Source organism: Ranitomeya variabilis, chromosome 8, assembly GCF_051348905.1.
Source record: "Ranitomeya variabilis isolate aRanVar5 chromosome 8, aRanVar5.hap1, whole genome shotgun sequence".
In the NCBI taxonomy this organism is placed as follows: domain Eukaryota; kingdom Metazoa; phylum Chordata; class Amphibia; order Anura; family Dendrobatidae; genus Ranitomeya; species Ranitomeya variabilis.
Genome location: NC_135239.1, coordinates 109,646,111 through 109,670,939, shown reverse-complemented (window position 1 = coordinate 109,670,939; position 24,829 = coordinate 109,646,111). Strand labels below are relative to the sequence as shown.

The window sequence follows — 24,829 nt, the reverse complement described above, 5'->3', positions numbered from 1 at the left end:
AAAAAGAGGTTAGATTATACTCACCTGGGAGGGGGGGGTCCAATCCGATGGGCGTCACGGTCCGGGCCGGGGCCTCCCATCTTCATAGGATGACGTCCTCTTCTTGTCTTCACACTGCGGCTCCGGCGTACTTTGTCTGCCCTGTTGGGGGCAGAGCAAAGTACTGCAATGCGGTCATTCCCTCTTTGATAAAGTCTACGCGAAATGTGCGCTAGGGGGCAGACCAGGGTCCCAGGCATCAAGTCACTTCATCATGGAAAAGCAAGTTTACTATTAAGGGCACTTTATTCTTTTTTTCTTGAGGGCGGTATACTTTCACTAAGGCAGCTCAGGAAATCTATTATGTACCGTGCAGTTTCATTGTATGGCGAGTTATGTCATGGGATTATACAGATTTTTTGTATTTTTCTATTATGTGCAATAAAGTATTTTTTTCATTTGATTTTACCACATTGTATGGAACTCCATTTTTTGTTTGTTTCTAAAGTACTGCATTGCGCAGGCGCTGGGCCTCTCCGACCTTTCCCAGCGCACTGCAGTACTTTGCTCTGCCCTCAACAGGGCAGATAAAGTACGCCTGCGCAGGAGCCGCAACAGGAAGAAAAGAAGAGCACGTCATCGTATGAAGATGGGAGGCCACGGACCGCGACGCCCATCGGACCGCCCCTGGGTGAGTATAGTCTAACCACTTTTTCTCATCTTTCAGGATACATCGGGGGCTTATCTACAGCATTACAGAATGCTGTAGATAAGCCCCTGATGCTGGTGGGCTTAGCTCACCTTCCATTTTGGGGGTGACAGGTTCCCTTTAATGTAACTGCTACTTCCTACCTAAACATTGTTACAGAGCCAGTACTCCCCCCACCCCTCATAATTGTTCAGGAATGGGAGCGCTCCCACCCCTTAGGCCAGTGTTATTTTAGGTTGCTGGGTATACATTCACACCCTGCAGTCTTTCAGTCTCAGAGTAAAGTGTTTAGCTTCACGTAATCTTCAAGAACCATCAAATAGTTTCAAATTTAGCACATCACACCCAAGAAGGGAGATTCCATATATCAAGAGCTGCCAAAATGTCAATGTTAGCAAGCCCAGAGTGGAGGAGGCAAGCGAGAGACCCTATACATACCGTCTTGACCTGCGCCACTAGTGTATCGCGTCGCCAGCTGGTCCTTTTCCATCAAGGGGCCTAAAGAAGACGCCTGTAGCCAAGCAATGGCCAACCAATGCTGCAGAGTCATGTGATGCTAGAGAGTAGGCAGGTGACACCGTGCCGAGGCTGTGTGGAGAGTACAGGGGGCAGCCGTATGTACAGTAGTGCAGTATGCATCAAAGGGCTTGTTTATGCCATAAAAAAAAAAAAAAAAAAAAAAAGTGGTGGCATTCAATTTGTAGATTGAACCACCTCTGTCTTCAGGAGAGTAGCGCTCCTGTAAATATTCACAGTTCACGCCACTGACAGTCTAAACTGTGCGTTCTCCCAAGTAAAGGAGAAGTGCAAGTGGGGCTGAAGCTGACCGAGTCCTGAAAATCTGCCCGGATTCAGAGCAGAGTCGCAAGCTCTAAAGCATGCACTCCTTGCCTAGGAAACCGACCACCTCTGATCTACTGCCAAGGTGGCGGGTAGTCTAGTCAATGAGCTGCGCACGATACAAATAAAATTCCCTCCGTTCTTGACACTAAAGAGGATTTTGAATAAAAAGGTAAAATTACAAAGTTTCTAGTTTTAACAAACACGTTGCAATTTTACCCATTTATGAAGATTAGACAGCGCCTTTAATTCAGCATGCTATGATTTTATCAAGTGCAACTGCTTTCTCACCACATTTTTCTCCAATATCAGATAGCAACATGTCATTACATGTGGAGCAAAGAGCGCTACACTGGAACTCCACCATCCCAATTCGCCTTCATTGCGAACTTTAAAGGGAACCTGTCACCTGAATTTGGCGGGACCAGTTTTGGGTCATATGGGCGGGGTTTTCAGGTGTTTGATTCACACTTTCCTTAACCGCTGGCTGCAATATTGGATTGAAGTTCATTCTCGGTCCTCCGGAGTACACACCAGCGTGTACTCCGGAGGACAGAGAATGAACTTCAATCCAATATTGCAGCCAGCGGGTAAGGAAAGGGTGAATCAAACACCTGAAAACCCCGCCCATATGACCCAAAACTGGTCCCGCCAAATTCAGGTGACAGGTTCCCTTTAAGCAGAGACCACTTTGTATTCAGCTGCAGATTTATACTCCGGGATGGAAAGTACAAACAGCAGCTGCACAAATCCTCGTTTTGTCTCCAATTTCCACAATCAGCTGAGAGCTACAGGTGGATCCTTTCACTTCCACCATCATGACCATGTTTTAATTGCATTGATTGTGATAAATTAGGTCAGACCTGGACAAAGCATGGCCCACATCCAGCCCACAGACCGAGAGATAGGGCCGACGGGCGACTGTGCAGCCGCCCTCCCCCGTGGTGACTAATAATCCAGGAGGGAGCCGTCCGCTACTTCTTCCACCATTCAGCATGTGCAACTGAGACAGCAGCCGCCATAACGTCACTACATTGTACTGGTGTCCAGAGCGGACTGCCGGGGAAACGGGAGCAAGGCAAGTGTGCCACTAGGTGGGGCTCACACTGTATATAGAGGCATGTCACTATACTTTATTCTGCTGAACATTAAATGATAACAATCAGGGTCAGACTGGAGCACCGGGACACAGGGCGATTATCCGATGGGCCTGGCTCCTCGGTGGACCCCCAAGAGATGTATGAGGCCCGCTAGTTTCAACTGAGTGAGTCAGCAGTCGCACATTCAGTTGAAATGTATTGCGGAGCAGAAAGTCTGCACCACAACAGTTAACATGGCCACCAGCAATCTATCAGAGGTGGGCAGCTGACGTCAGTGCGCTTGTCGCAGGCGGCACATGAAAGGGACCTCAACGGGTGCAGACATCAGCAAACGACCTCTGATAGGTCTGCGGCCATGTTAACACGACATCATCGGATCTGAAGGGAGAAGACGGCGGGAGCGCAGGCAGGAAATATCATTTTTTCCCCTTCTGTGGATGCAACATGGGACCGAAGATGAAGGGCGTTATTGATTAAGTTGAGGGACTTAATTACAACCTACATTATTAGTTTATGGTCACAAGTAGATGGGACACAATTACTAGAGGGGCCATTTAGGGAACATTACTGCTGAAATATACCGTATATACTCGAGTATAAGCCGAGATTTTCAGCCCAAATTTTTGGGCTGAAAGTGCCCCTCTCGGCTTATACTCGAGTCATGATCGGTGGTGGGGTCGGCGGTTGAGGGGGAGAGGGCGCTGAGGCATACTTACCTAGTCCCGGCGATCCTGTCGCTCCCCCTGCCCGTCCCACGGTCTCCGGGTGCTGCAGCCTCTTCCCCTGTTCAGCGGTCACGTGGGACCGCTCATTAGAGAAATGAATAGGCTGCTCCACCTCCCATAGGGGCGGAGCCGCATAATTCATTTCTCTAATCAGCGGTGCCGGTGACCGCTGACAGAGGAAGAGGCTGCGGCACCGAAGACCAGCTGTCCGGGGGAAGGAGCGGGACGCCGGGAGCAGGTAAGTATCGCATATTCACCTGTCCTCGTTCCACATGCCGGGCGCCGCGCCATCTTCCCAGCGTCTCTCTGCACTGACTGTGCAGGTCAGAGGGCGCGATGACGCATATAGTGTGCGCGCCGCCCTCTGCCTGATCAGTCAGTGCGGAGAGACGCCGGGAAGATGGCGCCGAGGAGCTGCAAGCAAGAGAGGTGAGTATGTGTTTTATTATTTTATTGCAGCAGCAGCAGCACAGCTATGGGGAAATAATGGACGGTGCAGAGCACTATATGGCACAGCTATGGGGCAATAATGGTGCAGAGCACTATATGGCACAGCTATGGGGCAATAATGGTGCAGAGCACTATATGGCACAGCTATGGGGCAATAATGGTGCAGAGCACTATATGGCACAGCTATGGGGCAACGGTGCAGAGCACTATATATATGGCACAGCTATGGGGCAACGGTGCAGAGCACTATGTATATGGCACAGCTATGGGGCAACGGTGCAGAGCACTATGTATATGGCACAGCTATGGGGCAACGGTGCAGAGCACTATATATATATGGCACAGCTATGGGGCAACGGTGCAGAGCACTATATATATGGCACAGCTATGGGGCAACGGTGCAGAGCACTATATATATGGCACAGCTATGGGGCAACGGTGCAGAGCACTATATATATGGCACAGCTATGGGGCAACGGTGCAGAGCATTATATATATGGCACAGCTATGGGGCAACGGTGCAGAGCATTGTATATATGGCACAGCTTTATGTGGAGTATCTATGGGGCAACGGTGCAGAGCATTGTATATATGGCACAGCTTTATGTGGAGCATCTATGGGGCCATAATGAACGGTGCAGAGCATTATATATGGCACAGCTTTATGTGGAGCATCTATGGGACCATAATGAACGGTGCAGAGCATTATATATGGCACAGCTTTATGTGGAGCATCTATGGGGCCATAATGAATGGTATGGAGTATCTATTTTTAATTTTGAAATTCACCGGTACCTGCTGCATTTTCCACCCTAGGCTTATACTCGAGTCAATAAGTTTTCCCAGTTTTTTGTGGCAAAATTAGGGGGGGTCGGCTTATACTCGGGTCGGCTTATACTCGAGTATATACGGTAATTTACTTTACAGATTACTGTTTTCCAGGGAGATGGATGGGGACAAAAAGGGGATGGGGAAGTGATACTGTGCAGGGTGGCACTATGTCGACCTTTCTTCTTCATGTGGCAAAGAGTATAAGTGGGGAATAATTAGTGAATGTGTTCTAAAAGCGTTCAGCAATTGATAACTTGTTTTCTGCAGAGACAAGTCCGGGCTGGCTGAAGCCATGGTGGTCAGCGCCAGATGAAGGACTTCAAATAGAGACGTCACTGGTAAGTCAGTGTGTTAGGCTACTTTCACACTAGCGTCGGGCTCAGCCCGTCGCAGTGCGTCGGGCCGAGGTTACCGACGCTAGCGTTCTCTGCGCCGCACAACGGGGGCAGCGGATGAATTTTTACAGCGCATCCGCCCCATTGTGAGGTGCGGGGAGGTGGGGGCGAAGTTCCGGCCGCGCATGCGCGCTCGGAAAAAGCTGACCGTCGGCGGCAAAAAACGTTACATGTAGTGTTTTTGTGCCGACAGTCCGCCACAACACGGCGCAACCGTCGCACGACGGTTGCGACATGTGTCAATCCGTCGCAATACACGTCGCTTAATGTTAGTCTATGGGGAAAAAACGCATCCTGCAAGCACTTTTGCAGGATGCGTTTTTTCGGCCAAACGACGCATTGCGACGGATTGCAAAAAACGCTAGTGTGAAAGTAGCCTTACCTGTACACTATATGCAGAGCTCCTCTGTATAATGTCATTGGTGAGCACTACTACCTGTACACGGTCACTATATGCAGAGCTCCTCTGTATAATGTCATTGGTGAGTACTACCTGTACACAGTCACTATATACAGAGCTCCTGTGTATTATGTCATTGGTGAGCACTACTACCTGTACACGGTCACTATATGCAGAGCTCCTCTGTATAATGTCACCGGTGGTATTTATTAATGATCAGTATTGTAATATGTCACGGTGTGGCAGCATTTATCCCTCTATGTGGTATTATTCGGTCACTAAGTGGTCTGGTCACGGTGTGGTGGTATTTCTCCCTTATATGTGGTATTATTGGTCTTGGAATAGTGGATTATGATGTGTATGGCGGTCAATTGTTTGCTCTATTAACCCTTATCTCACCTTGGTCGTATCCATACGTCCCTGAGACCTGAGTCTTATTGACTTGGGACGTATGGATACATCACGGCGATTTTGTACGGGCTGTGCGCAAGCGATCGCCGTCGGGTGTCAGTTGATTCTGACAGCTGACATCTGGAGTTGCACTCAGTGCAAGGAGCGGTCCTGCACCGCTCCTGGCACTTTAACCCCCTAAATGCTGTGATAGAACTCAATTGCAGCATTTTGGGAGCAGGCAGAGGGAAGACAGTACCCTCTGCCCTTGGATCGAAAAGCATGCGACATTGCAGGGTCCCGATTGTTGCCATGGTGACCCGATGTCGTTATGATGACATCTGGGTCACTTGAGCTAGCAAAGTTGCATTATCATGCTCAGAGCATGATCAGCAACTTTGTCAGTGCAGAGCTGGCAGTTTGCATAGCTTAGGGATGCTGCTGCATCATCATGCAATACAAGCGATCAGCCTGCAAAAAAGTGATAGTTCTATAGTGAGACATGGTTTTAAAAGAATTGGAAAAAAAAAATCCTAAATATATTGTACCGATAAATAGTTTTATGAAACAATAACAAAAAATAAAAAAATAAATAAAAGTACACATTTGGTCTCGCCGAGTCCGGAACGTCCCTCTCTATAAAACTGTCCGACTAGTTAAACCCCTTTAGTTAATACCATAAAAAAACGATGCTTTATAAGTAATACCGCTGAACAAAACGTGATAAAAATGCATATAAATAAAAATGGTACTGCTGAAAAAGTCATCTTGTCCCGCAAGAGAAAAAAAAAAAAAAAAAAAAAAACACACCACAAGCCGCCATACAGCACCATCAGCAAAAAAAGAAATACGTTATATCACTGGCCGCCGTCTCACATGCGAGTTTTACGGACGTAAGAGCGCAGAAACTACGTGCGTAAAACTCGCATAACATACGGCACAATGCTTCTCAATGGGTCTCGTCCTATCAGCCGTATATTACGGATCCGTAATAAACGGCGTTCTACGGCCGCAGAAAATCGCAGCATGCTGCGTTTGTCAGCGTATTGCGCAAAAAAAAAAAAAAGCCAATGAAAGTCTATGGGGGCGAGAAAAATACGGATTCCACACGGACCAGCAGTGTGACTTGCGAGAAATACGCAGCGGTGTTAGTGAAAAGTCGGTAATTCAATTGCCGGCTTTTCATTTCTCCTGCCTAAACCCGACAGGATATGAGACATGGTTTACATACAGTAAACCATCTCATATCCACCTTTTTTTTTTGCATATTCCACACTACTAATGTTAGTAGTGTGTATGTGCAAAATGTGGGCGCTGTAGCTGCTAAAATAAAGGGTTAAATGGCGGAAAAAATTGGCGTGGGCTCCCGCGCAATTTTCTCCGCCAGAGTGGTAAAGCCAGTGACTGAGGGCAGATATTAATAGCCAGGAGAGGGTCCATGGTTATTGGCCCCCCCGTGGCTAAAAACATCTGCCCCCAGCCACCCCAGAAAAGGCACATCTGGAAGATGCGCCTATTCTGGCACTTGGCCACTCTCTTCCCACTCCCTGTAGCGGTGGGATATGGGGTAATGAAGGGTTAATGCCACCTTGCTATTGGAAGGTGACATTAAGCCAGATTAATAATGGAGAGGCGTCAATTATGACACCTATCCATTATTAATCCAATAGTACGAAATGGTTAATAAAACACACACACACACACACACACACGATTAAAAAGTATTTTAATGAAATAAACACACAGGTTGTTTTAATATTTTATTGCTCTCAATCCATTTGCAAACCCTCGCTTGGCAAAATAAACGCACAAGATACATACCCTCAGATGAACCGTCACGTCCCACGAGGTAATCCATCTGAAGGGGTTAATTATTTTACAGCCATGAGCTGTGCTAATGCACTCGCTCGTGGTTGTAATCCCCGGGAAATGAAGGAAATCTGAGTGATCTGTACTTACATTGAGTTGCGGTGATGCGCCCTCTGGTGGATGAACTCATATGAACTCGAGCGTGGGAACTTTTCCAAGGCTGCAGTTCATGAGTTCATCCACCAGAGGGCGCATCACCGCAACTCAATGTAAGTACAGATCACTCAGATTTCCTTCATTTCCCGGGGATTACAACCACGAGCGAGTGCATTAGCACAGCTCATGGCTGTAAAATAATTAACCCCTTCAGATGGATTACCTCGTAGGACGTGACGGTTCATCTGAGGGTATGTATCTTGTGCGTTTATTATTTTGCCAAGCGAGGGTTTGCAAATGGATTGAGAGAGCAATAAAATATTAAAACAACCTGTGTGTTTATTTCATTAAAATACTGTGTGTGTGTGTGTGTGTGTGTGTGTGTGTGTGTGTGTGTGTGTGTGTGTGTGTGTGTGTTATTAACCATTTCGTACTATTGGATTAATAATGGATAGGTGTCATAATTGACGCCTCTCCATTATTAATCTGGCTTAATGTCACCTTACAATAGCAAGGTGGCATTAACCCTTCATTACCCCATATCCCACCGCTACAGGGAGTGGGAAGAGAGTGGCCAAGTGCCAGAATAGGTGCATCTTCCAGATGTGCCTTTTCTGGGGTGGCTGGGGGCAGACGTTTTTAGCCACGGGGGGGCCAATAACCATGGACCCTCTCCTGGCTATTAATATCTGCCCTCAGTCACTGGCTTTACCACTCTGGCGGAGAAAATTGCGCGGGAGCCCACGCCAATTTTTTCCGCCATTTAACCCTTTATTTTTGCAGCTACAGCGCCCACATTTTGCACATACACACTACTAACATTAGTAGTGTGGAATATGCAAAAAAAAGGGGGATATGAGATGGTTTACTGTATGTAAACCATGTCTCATATCCTGTCGGGTTTGGGAAGGAGAAATGAAAAGCCGGCAATTGAATTACCGACTTTTCACAGATATCGCGCTGAATGAAATATAAATACAGAATATATGTGTCTCAATGACATATATATGTACTGTATATACGTTTTACCGAACATTTGAGCACATAAATCCATTAGATGTCGGTTTTGCAAGCCTGCGAGAAAATATCGCAGTACGGATGCCATACGGATTACATACGGAGGATGCCATGCGCAAAATACGCTGACACACCCTGCCTACGGATCACTATTTTGGGAACATTTCTCCGTATTACGGCCGTAAAAAACGGACCGTATTGTCTTACGCTGAGTGTGACGCCGGCCTCTGAGAATAAAGCGATGCAAAAATATTTTCTTCCATAAAAGAGTTTTGTGTAATAGCGCCAAAACATAAAAAAGTAATATAACTGTGGTATCGCTGTAATCATACTGACCCAAAGAATAAACATGCCTTATCAATTTTAGAACACGCAGAAGGACAAAAAAGAAAGTCATGTACCTGAAAATGGAACCAATAAAAACATCAACTCGTCCCAGAAAAAACAAGCCCTCAAAGGACTGTGGGACTACTAAATATGGAAAAATTATAGCTCAAAATATGGCAATGCAAAAACTATTTTTTGCAAACAAAAAAAAATAACTAACTTTTTTTTTTTTTTTTTTCCACAGAACAATAAAGGTATGTTTCCAAGTCCAGGAAACGCTGCGTTTTTTGACGCAGCGTTGAGCCGCAGCGTAAAAAATGCAGCGTCCAGATGTTACAGCATAATGGAGGGGATTTAATGAAATCCCGTCTCCACTATGCAGTAAAAAACGCATGCAGCACACCCGAGAAAATTCACATGCGGCGCGTCTTTTAAGAACGCAGCATGTCCTTACATTGAAGAAAAACGCAAGGACCGCGCAGGTGACCTGCCAGTGACCTCAGGTGCAGATTTGGTCAGGATTTTACCTGCATAAAATCCTGATGCAATCCTGAACGTGGACACATACCCTTACTTCAGATCCAATTTTTTTTTTTTTTTTTTCCTAAGGGTAACAGGAAATTGGACCCAAAAAGTTATTGTGCAATTTGTCCCGAGAACGCTGATACCCCATATGTGTAAACCCCTGTTTGGGCGCATGGCAGAGCTCAGAAGGGAAGGAGCGCCGTTTCACTTTTCAATGCAAAATTGGCTGAAATTGAGATTGGACGACATGTTGCGTTTGGAGAGCCCCTGATGTGCCTAAATGGTGGAAACCCCCCAATTCTAACTCCAACCCTAACCCCAAAACACCCATAACCCTAAACTCAACCGTAACCCTAACTTTAGCCTCAACCCTAACGGGAAAAGGGAAATAAAAAAAGTATTTTATTATTCTTCCCTAACTAAGGGGGTGATAAAGGGGGGGGGGGGTTTGACTTACTATTTATAGTGGTTTTTTATGTTTGGCTACTGTCACACACTAAGGCCTCTTTCACACGTCAGTGTCTCCGGTACGTGTAGTGACAGTTTTCTCACGTACCGGAGACACCGACACTTAGACCCATTCAAATGAATGGGTCTATGCACATGTCTCCGTGTTTTCACGGACCGTGAATTCCTCACTGGGTGAGTATTTCTTCTGCAAGGGGACAGGCGGCGCACTGGGGATGGGAGGCGGGAGGCCCCAGCAACTTTATTTTTAACAAAAAATAAATAGATCATTCATCTCTTTCTCCCACGGGGGAGAAGAGATGAATGCCACCCTCAGCACCACAGTGGGGAGGGGGGGGGGGACAGCGCTTAGTGTAGCTCTGTCTCTCCTGCACGGTCCGTGTGGTCCTCAGGCGGCACACGGATGCCGCACGTGTGCCACACTGATGTGCCACGTGAGCACACGGACAACTCCGGTACCGATTTCTCCGGTACCGGAATTATCTGGACGTGTGAAAGAGGCCTAAAAGACACTTTATTGCAAAAAAAAAAATCACCACATTTTGAGTGCTATAATTTTTCCATGTGAGGTCTTGTTTTTTTGCGGGACAAGTTGACGTTTTTATTGGTACCATTTTCGGGCACGTGACATTTTTTTGATCGCTTTTTATTCAGATTTTTGTGGGGCAGAATGACCAAAAACCAGCAATTTATGATTTTTTTTTATTTTATTTTTTTTTTTTTTGGGGGGGGGGGGGGGGGGCGCGTCGTTTATACTGTTCCATGTTTGGTAAAATTGATGAAGCAGTTTTATTCTTCGGGTCAGTACGATTACAGCAATACCTCATTTGTATCATTTTTTATGTTTTGGCACTTTTACACAATGAAAACTACTTTGTCTAAAAAAATTATTTTTTTATCGCTTTATTCTGACAGCTATAAATTTTATGTTTCTGCTGATGGAGCTGTATGGCGGCTTGTTTTTTTGCGGGACAAGATGACGTTTTCAGCGGTACCATGATTATTTGTCTTTTTGATCGCGTGTTATTCCATTTTTTGATCGGCAGTATGATAAAGCATTGTTTTTGCTTTTTTTATGGTGTTCACTAAAGGGGTTAACTAGTGGGACAGTTTTATAGGGTGGGTCGTTACGGACCCGGGGATACCAAATGTGTACTTTTATTGTTTAGGGTTTTTTTCACTCAAATATTTTATTGAATAAATATTAATTTTTTATTATTATTTTTAAAATATTTTTACAATTATTTAAAAAAATTTTTTAATTCATTATTCGTTTTACACTGTGTCCCACTATGGTACACTCATTTTGTGCAGGCTGATCGCTTCTATAGCATGCAGATCTGCATGCTATATAAGCTGTCAGCGCTTCAGCTTCTGTGACCTTAGAGACTTCCTGACTTGCACTGCGCATGACAGGAAGTCTATCAGCTCTGGAGACTCAGATGTCATCATGATATCAGGTCTCCAGTTTAAAGGCCCCGTCTCACATAGCGAGATCGCTAGCGAGATCGCTGCTGAGTCACAAGTTTTGTGACGCAACAGCGACCTCCATAGCGATCTCGCTATGTGTGACACGTACCAGCGATCAGGCCCCTGCTGCGAGATCGCTGGTCGTGTCAGAATGGCCTGGACCTTTTTTTGGTCGTTGAGGCCCCGCTGACATCGCTGAATCGGTGTGTGTGACACCGATCCAGCGATGTCTTCACTGGTAACCAGGGTAAACATCGGGTTACTAAGCGCAGGGCCGCGCTTAGTAACCCGATGTTTACCCTGGTTACCAAAAAAAACAAACAGTACATACTCGCCTTTCGGTGTCCCTTGCCGTCTGCTTCCTGCTCTCACTGACTCCCGGCCGTACAGTGAGAAGTGAGAGCACAGCAGTGACGTCACCGCTGCGCTCTCACTGTACGGCGGCTCAGTCAGTCAGAGCAGGAAGCAGACGGCAAGGGACCTGGACACCGAAAGGCGAGTATGTAGTGTTTGTTTTTTTTGGTAACCAGGGTAAACATCGGGTTACTAAGCGCGGCCCTGCGCTTAGTAACCCGATGTTTACCCTGGTTACCCGGGTGCTGCAGGGGGACTTCGGCATCGTTGAAGACAGTTTCAACGATGCCGAACTCGTTCCCCTGATCGTTGGTCGCTGGGGAGAGCGGTCTGTGTGACAGCTCCCCAGCGACCACACAGCGACTTACCAACGATCACGGCCAGGTCATATCGCTGGTCGTGATCGTTGGTAAATCGCTAAGTGAGACGGGGCCTTTACTTCTTTTCATGGTGTTGAGTTGTTATTTGCCATCTGATATTCTCCCCACAGTTCTGTATTGTTATCTCTCCACAGGGTCAGTGAATAATGTTGTTTGCTAATATGCTAATGACATGTTGACCTAGCTGTTGAAACAATGAGCCCTGTCATGATCTCTGCAGACAGAGATCATAGCAAGCCTATAGAGGGACAAGCTCTCGGAAGATGGAACTATACTGACCATGAACTAAGCCTGCCGCGCAACTAGAAATAGCCAGGTAGCATTTCCTATTTATCGCTAGATGCCCAGCTCTGGCCTAAGACCTAAATAGCTAGCAGAGGGAAATATAAGACCTGGCTCACCTCTAGAGAAATATTCCAAAGAAGACAGTAGCCCCCCACATATAATGACGGTGAGTTCAGATGAAACAACAAACGCAGCAGGAAAATAGTCTTAGCAAATTTGAGGTCCGCTTACTAGATAGCAGAAGACAGATAGTATACTTTCATGGTCAGCAGAAAAACACTAACAAAACACCATCCAGAGATTACCTTAAACTCTGGCATTAACTCATAACGCCAGAGTAGCAATCCCTGATCAACGAGAGCTTTCCAGACACAGCAACAAAACTTCAGCTGTGAACTGGAACAAATAGGCAAAACAAAACATGGACAAAAGTCCAACTTATCTAGTAGTAGTCTAGAAGCAGGAACAAGCACTGAGAGGCATCAGATAACATTGTTGACCGGCAAGAAACCACCAGAGAAATGAGCTTAAATAGCGACACCCACTACTGATGGAACCAGGTGAAACAGGAAAGAGGATGACAAGTCCAATTCCACAAGCGGCCACCGGGGGAGCCCAGAATCCAAATTCACAACAGTACCCCCCCCTCAAGGAGGGGGCACCGAACCCTCACCAGATCCACCAGGGCGACCAGGATGAGCCCTATGGAAGGCACGAACAAGATCAGAAGCATGAACATCAGATGCATTGACCCAAGAATTATCCTCCTGGCCGTAACCCTTCCAGTTGACCAGATACTGGAGTCTCCGTCTGGAAACACGAGAGTCCAAAATTTTCTCCACAACGTACTCCAACTCACCCTCAACCAACACCGGAGCAGGAGGCTCAACTGAAGGTACCACAGGTACCTCATACCTGCGCAATAACGACCGATGAAAAACGTTATGAATGGAAAAGGACGCAGGGAGGTCCAAACGGAAGGAAACAGGATTAAGAATCTCCAATATTCTATAAGGGCCGATGAACCGAGGTTTAAACTTAGGAGAAGAGACCCTCATAGGGACAAAACGAGAAGACAACCACACCAAATCTCCAACACAAAGCCGAGAACCAACACGACGATGACGGTTGGCAAAACGCTGAGTCTTCTCCTGGGACAACTTCAAATTGTCCATAACCTGCCCCCAGATGTGATGCAATCTCTCCACCACCGCATCCACTCCAGGACAATCCGAGGATTCCACCTGACCGGAGGAAAATCGAGGGTGAAACCCCGAATTACAGAAAAACGGGGACATCAAGGTGGAAGAGCTGGCCCGATTATTGAGGGCGAACTCTGCCAATGGCAAAAAAGCAACCCAATCATCCTGGTCAGCAGAGACAAAACACCTCAGATATGTCTCCAGGGTCTGATTAGTCCGCTCGGTCTGGCCATTAGTCTGAGGGTGAAAAGCAGATGAAAAAGACAAATCTATGCCCATCCTAGCACAGAATGCCCGCCAAAATCTAGACACAAATTGGGTACCTCTGTCAGAAACAATATTCTCAGGAATACCGTGCAATCGGACAACATTCTGAAAAAACAGAGGAACCAACTCAGAAGAAGAAGGCAACTTGGGCAGAGGAACCAAATGGACCATTTTAGAGAAACGGTCACAGACCACCCAGATGACAGACATCTTCTGGGAAACAGGCAGATCTGAAATAAAATCCATCGAGATGTGTGTCCAAGGCCTCTTAGGAATAGGCAAGGGCAACAGCAGTCCGCTAGCCCGAGAACTACAAGACTTGGCCCGAGCACAAACGTCACATGACTGCACAAAGACTCGCACATCTCGTGACAGGGAAGGCCACCAGAAGGATCTTGCCACCAAATCCCTGGTACCAAAAATTCCGGGATGACCTGCCAATGCAGAAGAATGTACCTCAGAGATGACTCTGCTGGTCCAATCATCCGGAACAAACAGTCTATCAGGCGGACAACGATCCGGTCTATCCGCCTGAAACTCTTGCAAGGACCGCCGCAGATCAGGAGAAACGGCCGACAAAATTACTCCCTCCCTAAGGATACCTGTGGGTTCAGAATTACCAGGAGAGTCCGGGTCAAAACTCCTAGAAAGGGCATCTGCCTTAACATTCTTAGAACCCGGTAGGTATGACACCACAAAATTAAAGCGAGAAAAAAATAAAGACCAGCGCGCCTGTCTAGGATTCAGGCGTCTGGCAGTCTCAAGATAAATCAAATTTTTGTGGTCAGTCAATACCACCACCTGATGCCTAGCCCCCTCGAGCCAATGGCGCCACTCCTCAAACGCCCACTTCATGGCCAAAAGCTCCCGATTCCCAACATCATAATTCCGCTCTGCGGGCGAAAATTTGCGAGAAAAGAAGGCACAAGGCCTAATGACGGAGCAGTCGGAACCTTTCTGCGACAACACTGCCCCAGCTCCGATCTCCGAAGCGTCAACCTCAACCTGAAAAGGCAGATTCACATCAGGCTGACGCAACACAGGGGCAGAGGCAAAACGGCGCTTAAGCTCCTGAAAGGCCTCTACAGCATGAGGGGACCAATTAGCAACATCAGCGCCTTGTCTGGTCAAATCAGTCAGTGGTTTAACGACATCCGAAAAACCAGCAATAAATCGGCGGTAAAAGTTGGCAAAGCCCAAAAATCTCTGAAGACCCTTAAGAGAGGAGGGCTGAGTCCAGTCACAAATAGCTTGCACCTTGACGGGATCCATCTCAATGGAAGAGGGAGAAAAAATATACCCCAAAAAGGAAATTTTCTGGACCCCAAAAACGCACTTAGACCCCTTCACACATAAAGAATTAGACCGCAGAACCTGAAAAACTCTCCTGACCTGCTGGACATGAGAGTCCCAGTCATCAGAAAAAATCAGAATATCATCCAGATATATTATCATAAATTTATCCAGAAAATCGCGGAAAATATCATGCATAAAAGACTGGAAAACTGAAGGGGCATTAGAAAGACCAAAAGGCATGACCAAATACTCAAAGTGGCCCTCGGGCGTATTAAATGCGGTCTTCCACTCATCCCCCTGCCTGATCCGCACCAAATTATACGCCCCACGAAGATCAATTTTAGAGAACCACTTAGCACCCTCTATACGAGCAAACAAATCAGTAAGCAATGGCAATGGGTATTGATACTTAACAGTGATCTTATTCAGAAGCCGATAATCAATACATGGTCTCAAAGAGCCGTCTTTTTTTGAGACAAAGAAAAACCCAGCTCCCAAGGGAGAAGAAGATGGACGAATATGTCCCTTTTCCAAAGACTCCTTTATATATTCCCGCATAGCAGCATGTTCCGGCACAGACAGATTAAACAAACGACCCTTGGGATATTTACAACCCGGTATCAAATCTATGGCACAATCGCACTCACGGTGCGGAGGTAACGACCCAAGCTTGGGTTCGTCAAAGACATCTTGATAATCAGAGAGGAACTCAGGGACTTCAGAGGGAATGGACGACGAAATAGAAACCAAAGTTAAGTCCCCATGAATACCCTTACATCCCCAGCTCAACACAGACATTGCTCTCCAGTCCAAGACTGGGTTGTGAGACTGCAACCATGGCAATCCCAGTACCAAATCGTCATGTAAATTATACAGCACCAGGAAACGAATAATCTCCTGGTGATCCGGATTGATACGCATGGTTACTTGTGTCCAGTATTGTGGTTTATTATTAGCCAATGGGGTGGAGTCAATCCCCTTCAGAGGAATAAGAGTCTCCAAAGGCTCTAAATCAAAACCACAACGATTGGCAAAGGACCAATCCATAAGACTCAGAGCGGCGCCAGAGTCAACATAGGCGTCCGTGGCAATGGATGACAAAGAGCAAATCAGGGTTACAGACAAAATAAACTTAGACTGAATGGTGCCAATAGAAACAGACTTATCAAGCTTCTTTGTACGCCTAGAGCATGCTGATATAACATGAGTAGAATCCCCACAATAGAAACACAATCCATTCTTCCGTCTAAAATTCTGTCGCTCGCTCCTGGACAGAATTCTATCACACTGCATACTTTCTGGCGTCTTTTCCATAGACACCGCCAGATGGTGCACCGGTTTGCGCTCCCGCAGACGCCTATCAATCTGAATAGCCATTGTCATGGACTCATTCAGACCTGCAGGCACAGGGAACCCCACCATAACATCCTTAACGGCATCAGAGAGACCTTCTCTGAAAGTTGCCGCCAAGGCGCACTCATTCCACTGAGTAAGCACAGACCATTTACGGAATTTTTGGCAGAAAACTTCAGCTTCGTCTTGCCCCTGAGATAGTGCCATCAAAGTTTTTTCTGCCTGAAGTTCCAAATGAGGTTCCTCATAAAGCAAGCCCAAGGCCAGAAAAAACGCATCCACATCGCGTAACGCAGGATCCCCTGCTGGCAATGAGAAGGCCCAATCTTGAGGGTCACCCCTGAGCAAGGAAATCACAATCCTAACCTGCTGAGCAGGGTCTCCAGCTGAACGAGACTTCAGGGACAAATAAAGCTTACAATTATTTCGGAAATTCTGGAAGCTAGCTCTATTCCCTGTGAAGAACTCCGGCAAAGGAATTCTCGGCTCAGATACCGGAGCATGTACCACAAAATCTTGTAAATTTTGTACTTTCGTGATGAGATTATTCAAACCCGCAGCTACACTCTGGAGATCCATTATTGTCAGGTGCACACAGAGCCATACAGAGATTAGGAGGAGAGAGAGAGAAAAAAGACTGCAGCAAGGCAGACTGGAGGAAAAAAAAAAAAAAAAAAAAAAAAAAAAAAAAATTCCAGCAGACTTCTTATAACTCTCCTTTCTCAACCTGGGTCTTTAACACTTTACAGGCCGGTCAAACTGTCATGATCTCTGCAGACAGAGATCATAGCAAGCCTATAGAGGGACAAGCTCTCGGAAGATGGAACTATACTGACCATGAACTAAGCCTGCCGCGCAACTAGAAATAGCCAGGTAGCATTTCCTATTTATCGCTAGATGCCCAGCTCTGGCCTAAGACCTAAATAGCTAGCAGAGGGAAATATAAGACCTGGCTCACCTCTAGAGAAATATTCCAAAGAAGACAGTAGCCCCCCACATATAATGACGGTGAGTTCAGATGAAACAACAAACGCAGCAGGAAAATAGTCTTAGCAAATTTGAGGTCCGCTTACTAGATAGCAGAAGACAGATAGTATACTTTCATGGTCAGCAGAAAAACACTAACAAAACACCATCCAGAGATTACCTTAAACTCTGGCATTAACTCATAACGCCAGAGTAGCAATCCCTGATCAACGAGAGCTTTCCAGACACAGCAACAAAACTTCAGCTGTGAACTGGAACAAATAGGCAAAACAAAACATGGACAAAAGTCCAACTTATCTAGTAGTAGTCTAGAAGCAGGAACAAGCACTGAGAGGCATCAGATAACATTGTTGACCGGCAAGAAACCACCAGAGAAATGAGCTTAAATAGCGACACCCACTACTGATGGAACCAGGTGAAACAGGAAAGAGGATGACAAGTCCAATTCCACAAGCGGCCACCGGGGGAGCCCAGAATCCAAATTCACAACAGAGCCCCTGCTGACCTGTGAATGAGGGGGGGGGAAGACTTGTAAAATATCAGGAAGGTGAGACACAGATCAGTCTTGTGTGGAATGAAGTGAACACAGCATGTCAGAGAGAAGGGGAAGCGTATGGACCATATTTTATCCTCTGTGCTGGATTGTTGGACTTTTATCCTGTTACTGAACCTCATTCGTGTTCTGGACTATTTTTTATCCTTTGCGTGGTGGATCGTATATCTGGACCTTTCGTGTTTTTGCCTAAATAAAGATTCTTGGATCTTTTCACTCATCTCTCGCTCTGTTGATTGTGTGATACCAGAGAAGGACCCTGTGACAACTCGGGACCCCCCGGCGTGCCGCGGGGTCTCTGATCCAAAGGCAGAGGGACTATTAGCCCCTGTGTCAGCTCCGGAATGCTGCAATCATATTTGATCAGTGTTCCAGGGGTTAAAGTTAAAGTGTCGGGAGTGGTCCGTAACCGCTCCTGGCAGTTTGTCACAGCTGACACCCGATCAGCCGCACATCCCCATGTGCACAGCCAATTGGTAATGACGTACTATTCTGTCCATGGGGATTAAGTCCCAGGTCACATGGACGGAATAATACGTTAGATGGCAGAAAGGGGTTAATAGCGGACACAATGTTAGCAGTGGCTGCCAGGCGATCACGTGTGCTTGCTACTTAAGGCAATGAATATTCACTGTTAGTAGCAGGCACACGTGAACGCCCGGAAGCTGCAGGAAGCCAGCGGCTGCGGCTAACACTGTGCCTGCCATACAGTTATGGCCAAAAGTGTTGGCACCCTTAAAGCTGTTCCAAAAAATGAAGTTTCCACCAGAAATTTAATTTCCTTTGTGTGTATTGGAACACAAAAGGAACTGAGGAGAAAAAAAAAAAAAGGAAAATTGGACATCCATTTCCAATTAGACCCCAGAATAAGTTGGACAAAATTGTTGGCACCCTCAACTTACCGTAATATTTAAACTTAAGAGAAAATTGTTTTTATCCAGAATAGCAGCATTTACACCAAGAGGAGGACCAGACAGATCCCCTTTACTAAAGCTCATTTATTGGTCTAACTTGCTTATTCCAGATGAACAGACTTCCCAAAGCAATAAACGAAGAACTATATGAAATCATGGAACATGTCTCTCTGCAGATCACTATTCGAGAGTTCCCGAATCGGTGCACACAGAAACAAACTGGAAAGAGGGCTCCATGACGGCACCTGTGAAGGATCCAGCATGTGAGACTACACAACACACGACTGTAGGCGAACATAGCCGGCGAGGACACCAAGCAGTGGTGATAAAGGTCTGAGATCTTCTGATGAACCTCTACTGTACGCGTCACTGCATGGAAACGACTGCTAAACGGTTAAGTCTTGCTTCACTCACATCCTCTGTCTGCGGAGAGGTGGGGGACTGCAGACTTGACCTAATTCCCTAGGCTAAAGTATCAACACAGTGTAGTGCCACTGCAAGGCAAAACCAGCCCCACCTAATTCCTCTCAAGCGTCTGGTCTCACAACACAGGAGTGACACCGCTACATCAGGCAGGCCTAGTTACCCGGGGGTGAGTCTGAGGCTGGGCAGAGATGTTAGGAGAAAAGGTCCCACTGATAACACCATAGTGATACACCATTATTAGATAGGGGTGGGGGGTCCGAAAGGGGAAAAAAACCAAAAAAAAAAACACACCACATCCTTTTAAAATGTAAGAAAATTAGTGAATACAGCTCACCCCATCCAATACATGTCTGGTTCCAGGACAATCCACAGATAAGGCGAGTCAGGCATCAAGCAACTTTGGTCAAAGTGAGGAGATAAGCAAAGGGAATTAAAAAAAAAAAAAAATAATTATTTGTGACTTCATTAAAATAGCAGCAAGGGCATAGAAAGATATCTGCCACGATTCAACTCTGGCCGAGTTATTTACAATTAACAATCAGCCAGACAACAAACGCAGCACACATCTTTCTATGCCCTTGCTGCCATTTTAATGAAGTCACAATAAAGAATGTTTTGCTTTTAATTCTTTCCTGGATTGAAAAAACTTTTATCATCCTTTCAATCAAACATACCAAGATTGTGTGCACACATTAAGTATTCGCTGCAGACATTTCTGCAGCAGAAACGACGATGTGAAGTGGGTTTCTTATTCGGCAATATTTTTTTTTTTTTTATAGGTTTAACAAAAATAAGTACAATATTAACATACAATGCAGCGAGATGCCCTGACGTGAATACACATAAAAGAGCTGGCATCAAAGTGGGCAAACAGACCATTTTCAGATTTGAATAAGTAACTGATATTTAAGGGGTTAAATGATGTTGGGCCACTGATCTCACACTAAATATACACAGATCGTGATGCCCTGCATCAAACCCAGGTCCCTCCAGCCTGGCCCAAATGGTTTTGGGCATCAAAGTGAGAAAACAGCCCATTTTCACAGATTTCAATAATTAACTGATGTTTAAGGAGTTTTACTTATTCAAATCTGTGAAAAATCGACTGTCTGCCCACTTTGATGCCAATTCTGATGCCCAGAACCCATTTGGGCCAGGCTGAAGAGACCTGGTTTTAATGTAGGGTGCCCTGTTCTATATGTCTGCAGTGTGATATCAGTGGCCCAAAGTCATTTAACCCTTTCATTAATGCCTTTCAGTGCCCACTTTGATGCCCATTTTTTGTGCCAGTTGTGGGGATTATTTTTTTTTGGTTGTTAAACCAAAAAAAAATAAATAAATCAATAAATAAATTAAAAAAATAAAATATAGGGAAAATAAAAAAAAATTACCAAATAAGAAACGGACAAATAAGAAACCAACTTCAGCATCGTTCATAAATGCATCTTAGCAGAAAAACCGTAGCATAAACAAAAAAAAAAAAAGTGTGCTTTTTTTGTGTGCATTTGTGACTGCGGACTTGTGAATCCCGTCACTGCACACTGTCATGATTCTCCGATGCTGGAAGTGGGGTCGGCGGCCATGTGGCTTCCGTCTAGACTGTATCCAGCTTCGCTCAATACATTTGCACTGAGTGAGGTCGCATCCATCTGGCCGGCACGTTACCATACGCATACACACGCACACACACGCACACACACGCACACACACGCACACACACACACTTACTTGTGACCACAGGTCCCAGTAATGCGAGGATTCACATGTCACAGAGCAACTGCAGACTTGTAGCCCAAGTCCAGACAACCCCCTTTAAAATAAGTTGGAGAAAAAAAAAAAACAAAAAAAAACAAAAAAAAAAACTGAAAAGTGACATGATGCAGATGTGAAAAGGCCTGTGCACATGTTGCAGACTGGCCACATTCAACTAAATTTTGATGCAATTGAAGACCGACCTGTCCACCCCAGCCATGATGCGAAAGAGGATCAGATAGAGGGCGAAGCCAAGAAGACCGACCTGTCCGCCCCAGCCATGATGCGAAAAGGGATCAGATAGAGGGCGAAGCCCAGAAGACCGACCTGTCCGCCCCAGCCATGATGCGAAAAGGGATCAGATAGAGGGCAAAGCCCAGAAGACCGACCTGTCCGCCCCAGCCATGATGCGAAAAGGGATCAGATAGAGGGCAAAGCCCAGAAGACCGACCTGTCCGCCCCAGCCATGATGCAAAAAGGGATCAGATAGATGGAGAAGCCAAGAAGACCGACCTGTCTGCCCCAGCCATGATGCGAAAGAGGATCCGAGGGAGAAGCCCAGAAGACCGACCTGTCTGCCCCAGCCATGATGCGAAAGAGGATCCGAGGGAGAAGCCCAGAAGACCGACCTGTCTGCCCCAGCCATGATGTGACTGCCGTTAATGGTTTAGACACCAGATTCCAGTATTTGTAAGAAACCTGCCACATGGAGGAAATTGTTTTAACAAAAAAAAAAAAAAAAAAAAAAAAAAAAGAATTATTCACATTTTATCCCTGCCGTGGTTTCTATCACACCCATTTACACCAGGGCTGTAAAGTCAGAGTCGGTGTTCATTTGGTGTAGTCCGAGTCTATATAAGATGGACCGACTCCGACATAATAAATTGGGTTAAGTAGTACAATGCAGGATGTGATGTAAAAGGTTTCCATAATAGTTTGGGAAAAATAAGAAATGTCCTATAAATGTCGGCTCTGTTCCTGATGTAATCACCACGGCTTTTAGTGGAGCTGAATCTGTTCTACACTTCATGTACATGAACAGTAGTGACCAGGGCTGTGGGGTCGGAGGTGAGATGAATCTGTGCTGCACTTTACGCACATGCTCAGTAGTGACCAGTGCTGTGGGGTCGGAGGTTTGGCTTACTAACTCCACAGCCCTGGTTACAATACACCTTTTTTATGGGGGGGGCGGCGGCGAGGGGGACAACTGATTCTCATACTGTTGTACTCTTTTTGGCAGAGGAAATTATTTTTTAAAGTCATCCTTGGCAGCGTTCCATCAGGTGTGACCGCGCTGCTGAGATCAAGGCCTGATTATGAACACAAAGATGTGCTAACGACTGTCCTGAATGGCGCGGACGCCTGCTAGTAATGGACGCTGATCTCCTCCGGCCCCGCTTGTAAGGAGAACGACCCTGCAATCTATGCGGCTTTTAGTTTGACTACTTGGGTCTTAGGTTACTTTCACACTTCCGTCTTTCAGCTCCCGTCACAATCCGTCGATTTTTTTTTCTTGTGCTTTGGCGGACCGTCGTCTGGAAAAAACGTTTCAATGTACGTTTTTCTGCGTTGGGAAAACACATAGAGAAAGATTTTCAATTCCGGAAAAAAAAAAAAAAAAAAAAAAAAAAAAAAAAACACCACACACTGTCTCTCCCCCCCACACCAGACATTTATTTTCCCGGAATTTGTGGACGACGCATCCATCATTACACTGGATGTGTCGCACACATTTGTCACTATCATGACGTCCGTCGATCCTTCATTTTGCTGCACTACGACGGACACAAAAAAACAGAAGTGTGAAAGTGATCCACAGAACAGATTTCCATCCAATCGGCTCCTCACCACAGACACGAAGCCCCTCACTGTGCCCGCTGCTGCTCCCGTGTTCTCGGTTATCAGCCCCCTAGCACCGCCAGTGAGAGAACAGCTCTGGGCAAAGAATCTGAGAGCGCGCGGGCAGGGTGGAGGGAGCCCAGGGCACCGGCCAGAGACATGGCACCGGCCACCTGCGGGCCCCCGTGTGCAGAGCCCGTACCGGCAGCACCGGTGCATCAGACGCTTCTCACACACAGGAAGGAGCATGCGCACACGCAGCAGGACGCGCCGACTGCCGGCCAGGTGTGGAGCCAGCAGCGTCACATCCTGACGTTACCGTGCACCGGATCCTGCCCAGCTGTCCGCCGGTTACTGTGTCCGTTAGGTCCACTCCAAAGCTGGTGACACATGGGGGCTGCACTCATGGCTGTGGGGTCGGGGGCACACAATGCTCGGGTGTGACAGATGTCGGCCAGCTGTGTATATACCCAAATGCCGCCATTACACACAGTGACATAGCCATGCAGAGCTACCAGGCGCCGCTGCCATGTGCGCAGCAGTCCTCGCCGTCACTCCCGCCCGCTGCTCCCACACTCCGCAGAGCCCGGGTGTGCGCTCCACCACAGGGAGCAGTATCCGCCCCGTCCGTGCTGTCTGCGGCGCGGAGAACACGCGTCCATGTGGCAGCGGAGGCGCCACTCCCGGCAGCACCCGGCTGCCACCATTCATACTGCTCCTCCATGACGGCCGGCGGTGTGCCCGGCTGCCCCCCGGGTCACTCACTTTGCCGCTGGCTGTGCCCCCGCTGACTCCGATCAGGAAGGGCTGTCCGTTGTGCGGCGTGTGCTCGGGCAGTGCTTGCTCGCTGTCCCCGGCCATGCTTCCCCGAGCGCTCCCTCCCTCCAGTGTGTGTCACGGCTCTCCGCTAGGACCGCTGCTCCTCCTCTTCATGATGATGCCCTCATCTCTTATTTGAGGAGTCGGTGGGGGCTGGATCTAGACGCTGTCACTGTGTCCCCCACACACCGACTGGCTGGCACCGTGCCAGGCGGCGGCCGTCACCTCAGCCTCTTCCTAGCAGATGGGGCGCTGCCAGGATGAGGGTGTAGCGTCAGCCTGGCCGGTGACGGGGCAGACCCACAATCCGCCTGATAAGGACCCTCTAAAAGGTTTATCCCCGAAACTGTCTCTTATGCGCGGCGACCCCAGAGATCCCGCGGACAGGACTGTGGACCCCATGAACTGGCCCCGTCTGTAATGCAGCACATGCCCAACCTCCCCTCCATTCATTGTACATGGGACTGCTGGAGAACTCGGCCATTTCTAACCGTCCCATAGACAATGAATGCACTGGGGGTTAGGATGTGACCAGGGCCAGGAGCCTTCAGCAGTTGGTCATCCGCTAAACTACACGTAGGGTGTACATTGTGACTATGTATGGGGATACCCTTCTACCCAGTGGTGTAACATGAAACTCATGGGCCCCGATGATGCAAAAGCTCCAATGGAGCCCCAAAGATTTCAAATATTAGCAATAGTCTTTTTCTATAGGCCAAAGGGACTTTTAGAGCCCCCTAGGCTCTAGGGCCTGGGTGCGATTGCAACCCCTGCACCTGTTGTAGTTACACCCCTGCTTCTACCGCTTAAT

General features: G+C 47.0%; 1 protein-coding gene across 1 annotated transcript in view; it reads right to left on the bottom strand.

Moving 5' to 3' along the window:
- Positions 1–24,306, bottom strand: part of UCK2 (uridine-cytidine kinase 2) — a 53,852-nt gene extending 29,546 nt beyond the window's left edge. Inside the window, exon 1 of the mRNA XM_077276259.1 lies at positions 23,965–24,306. Coding sequence (XP_077132374.1) covers positions 23,965–24,060 — 96 coding nt within the window. The 5' untranslated portion in view covers positions 24,061–24,306. The remainder of the gene's footprint in view (positions 1–23,964) is intronic.
- Positions 24,307–24,829: the final 523 nt, after the last annotated feature.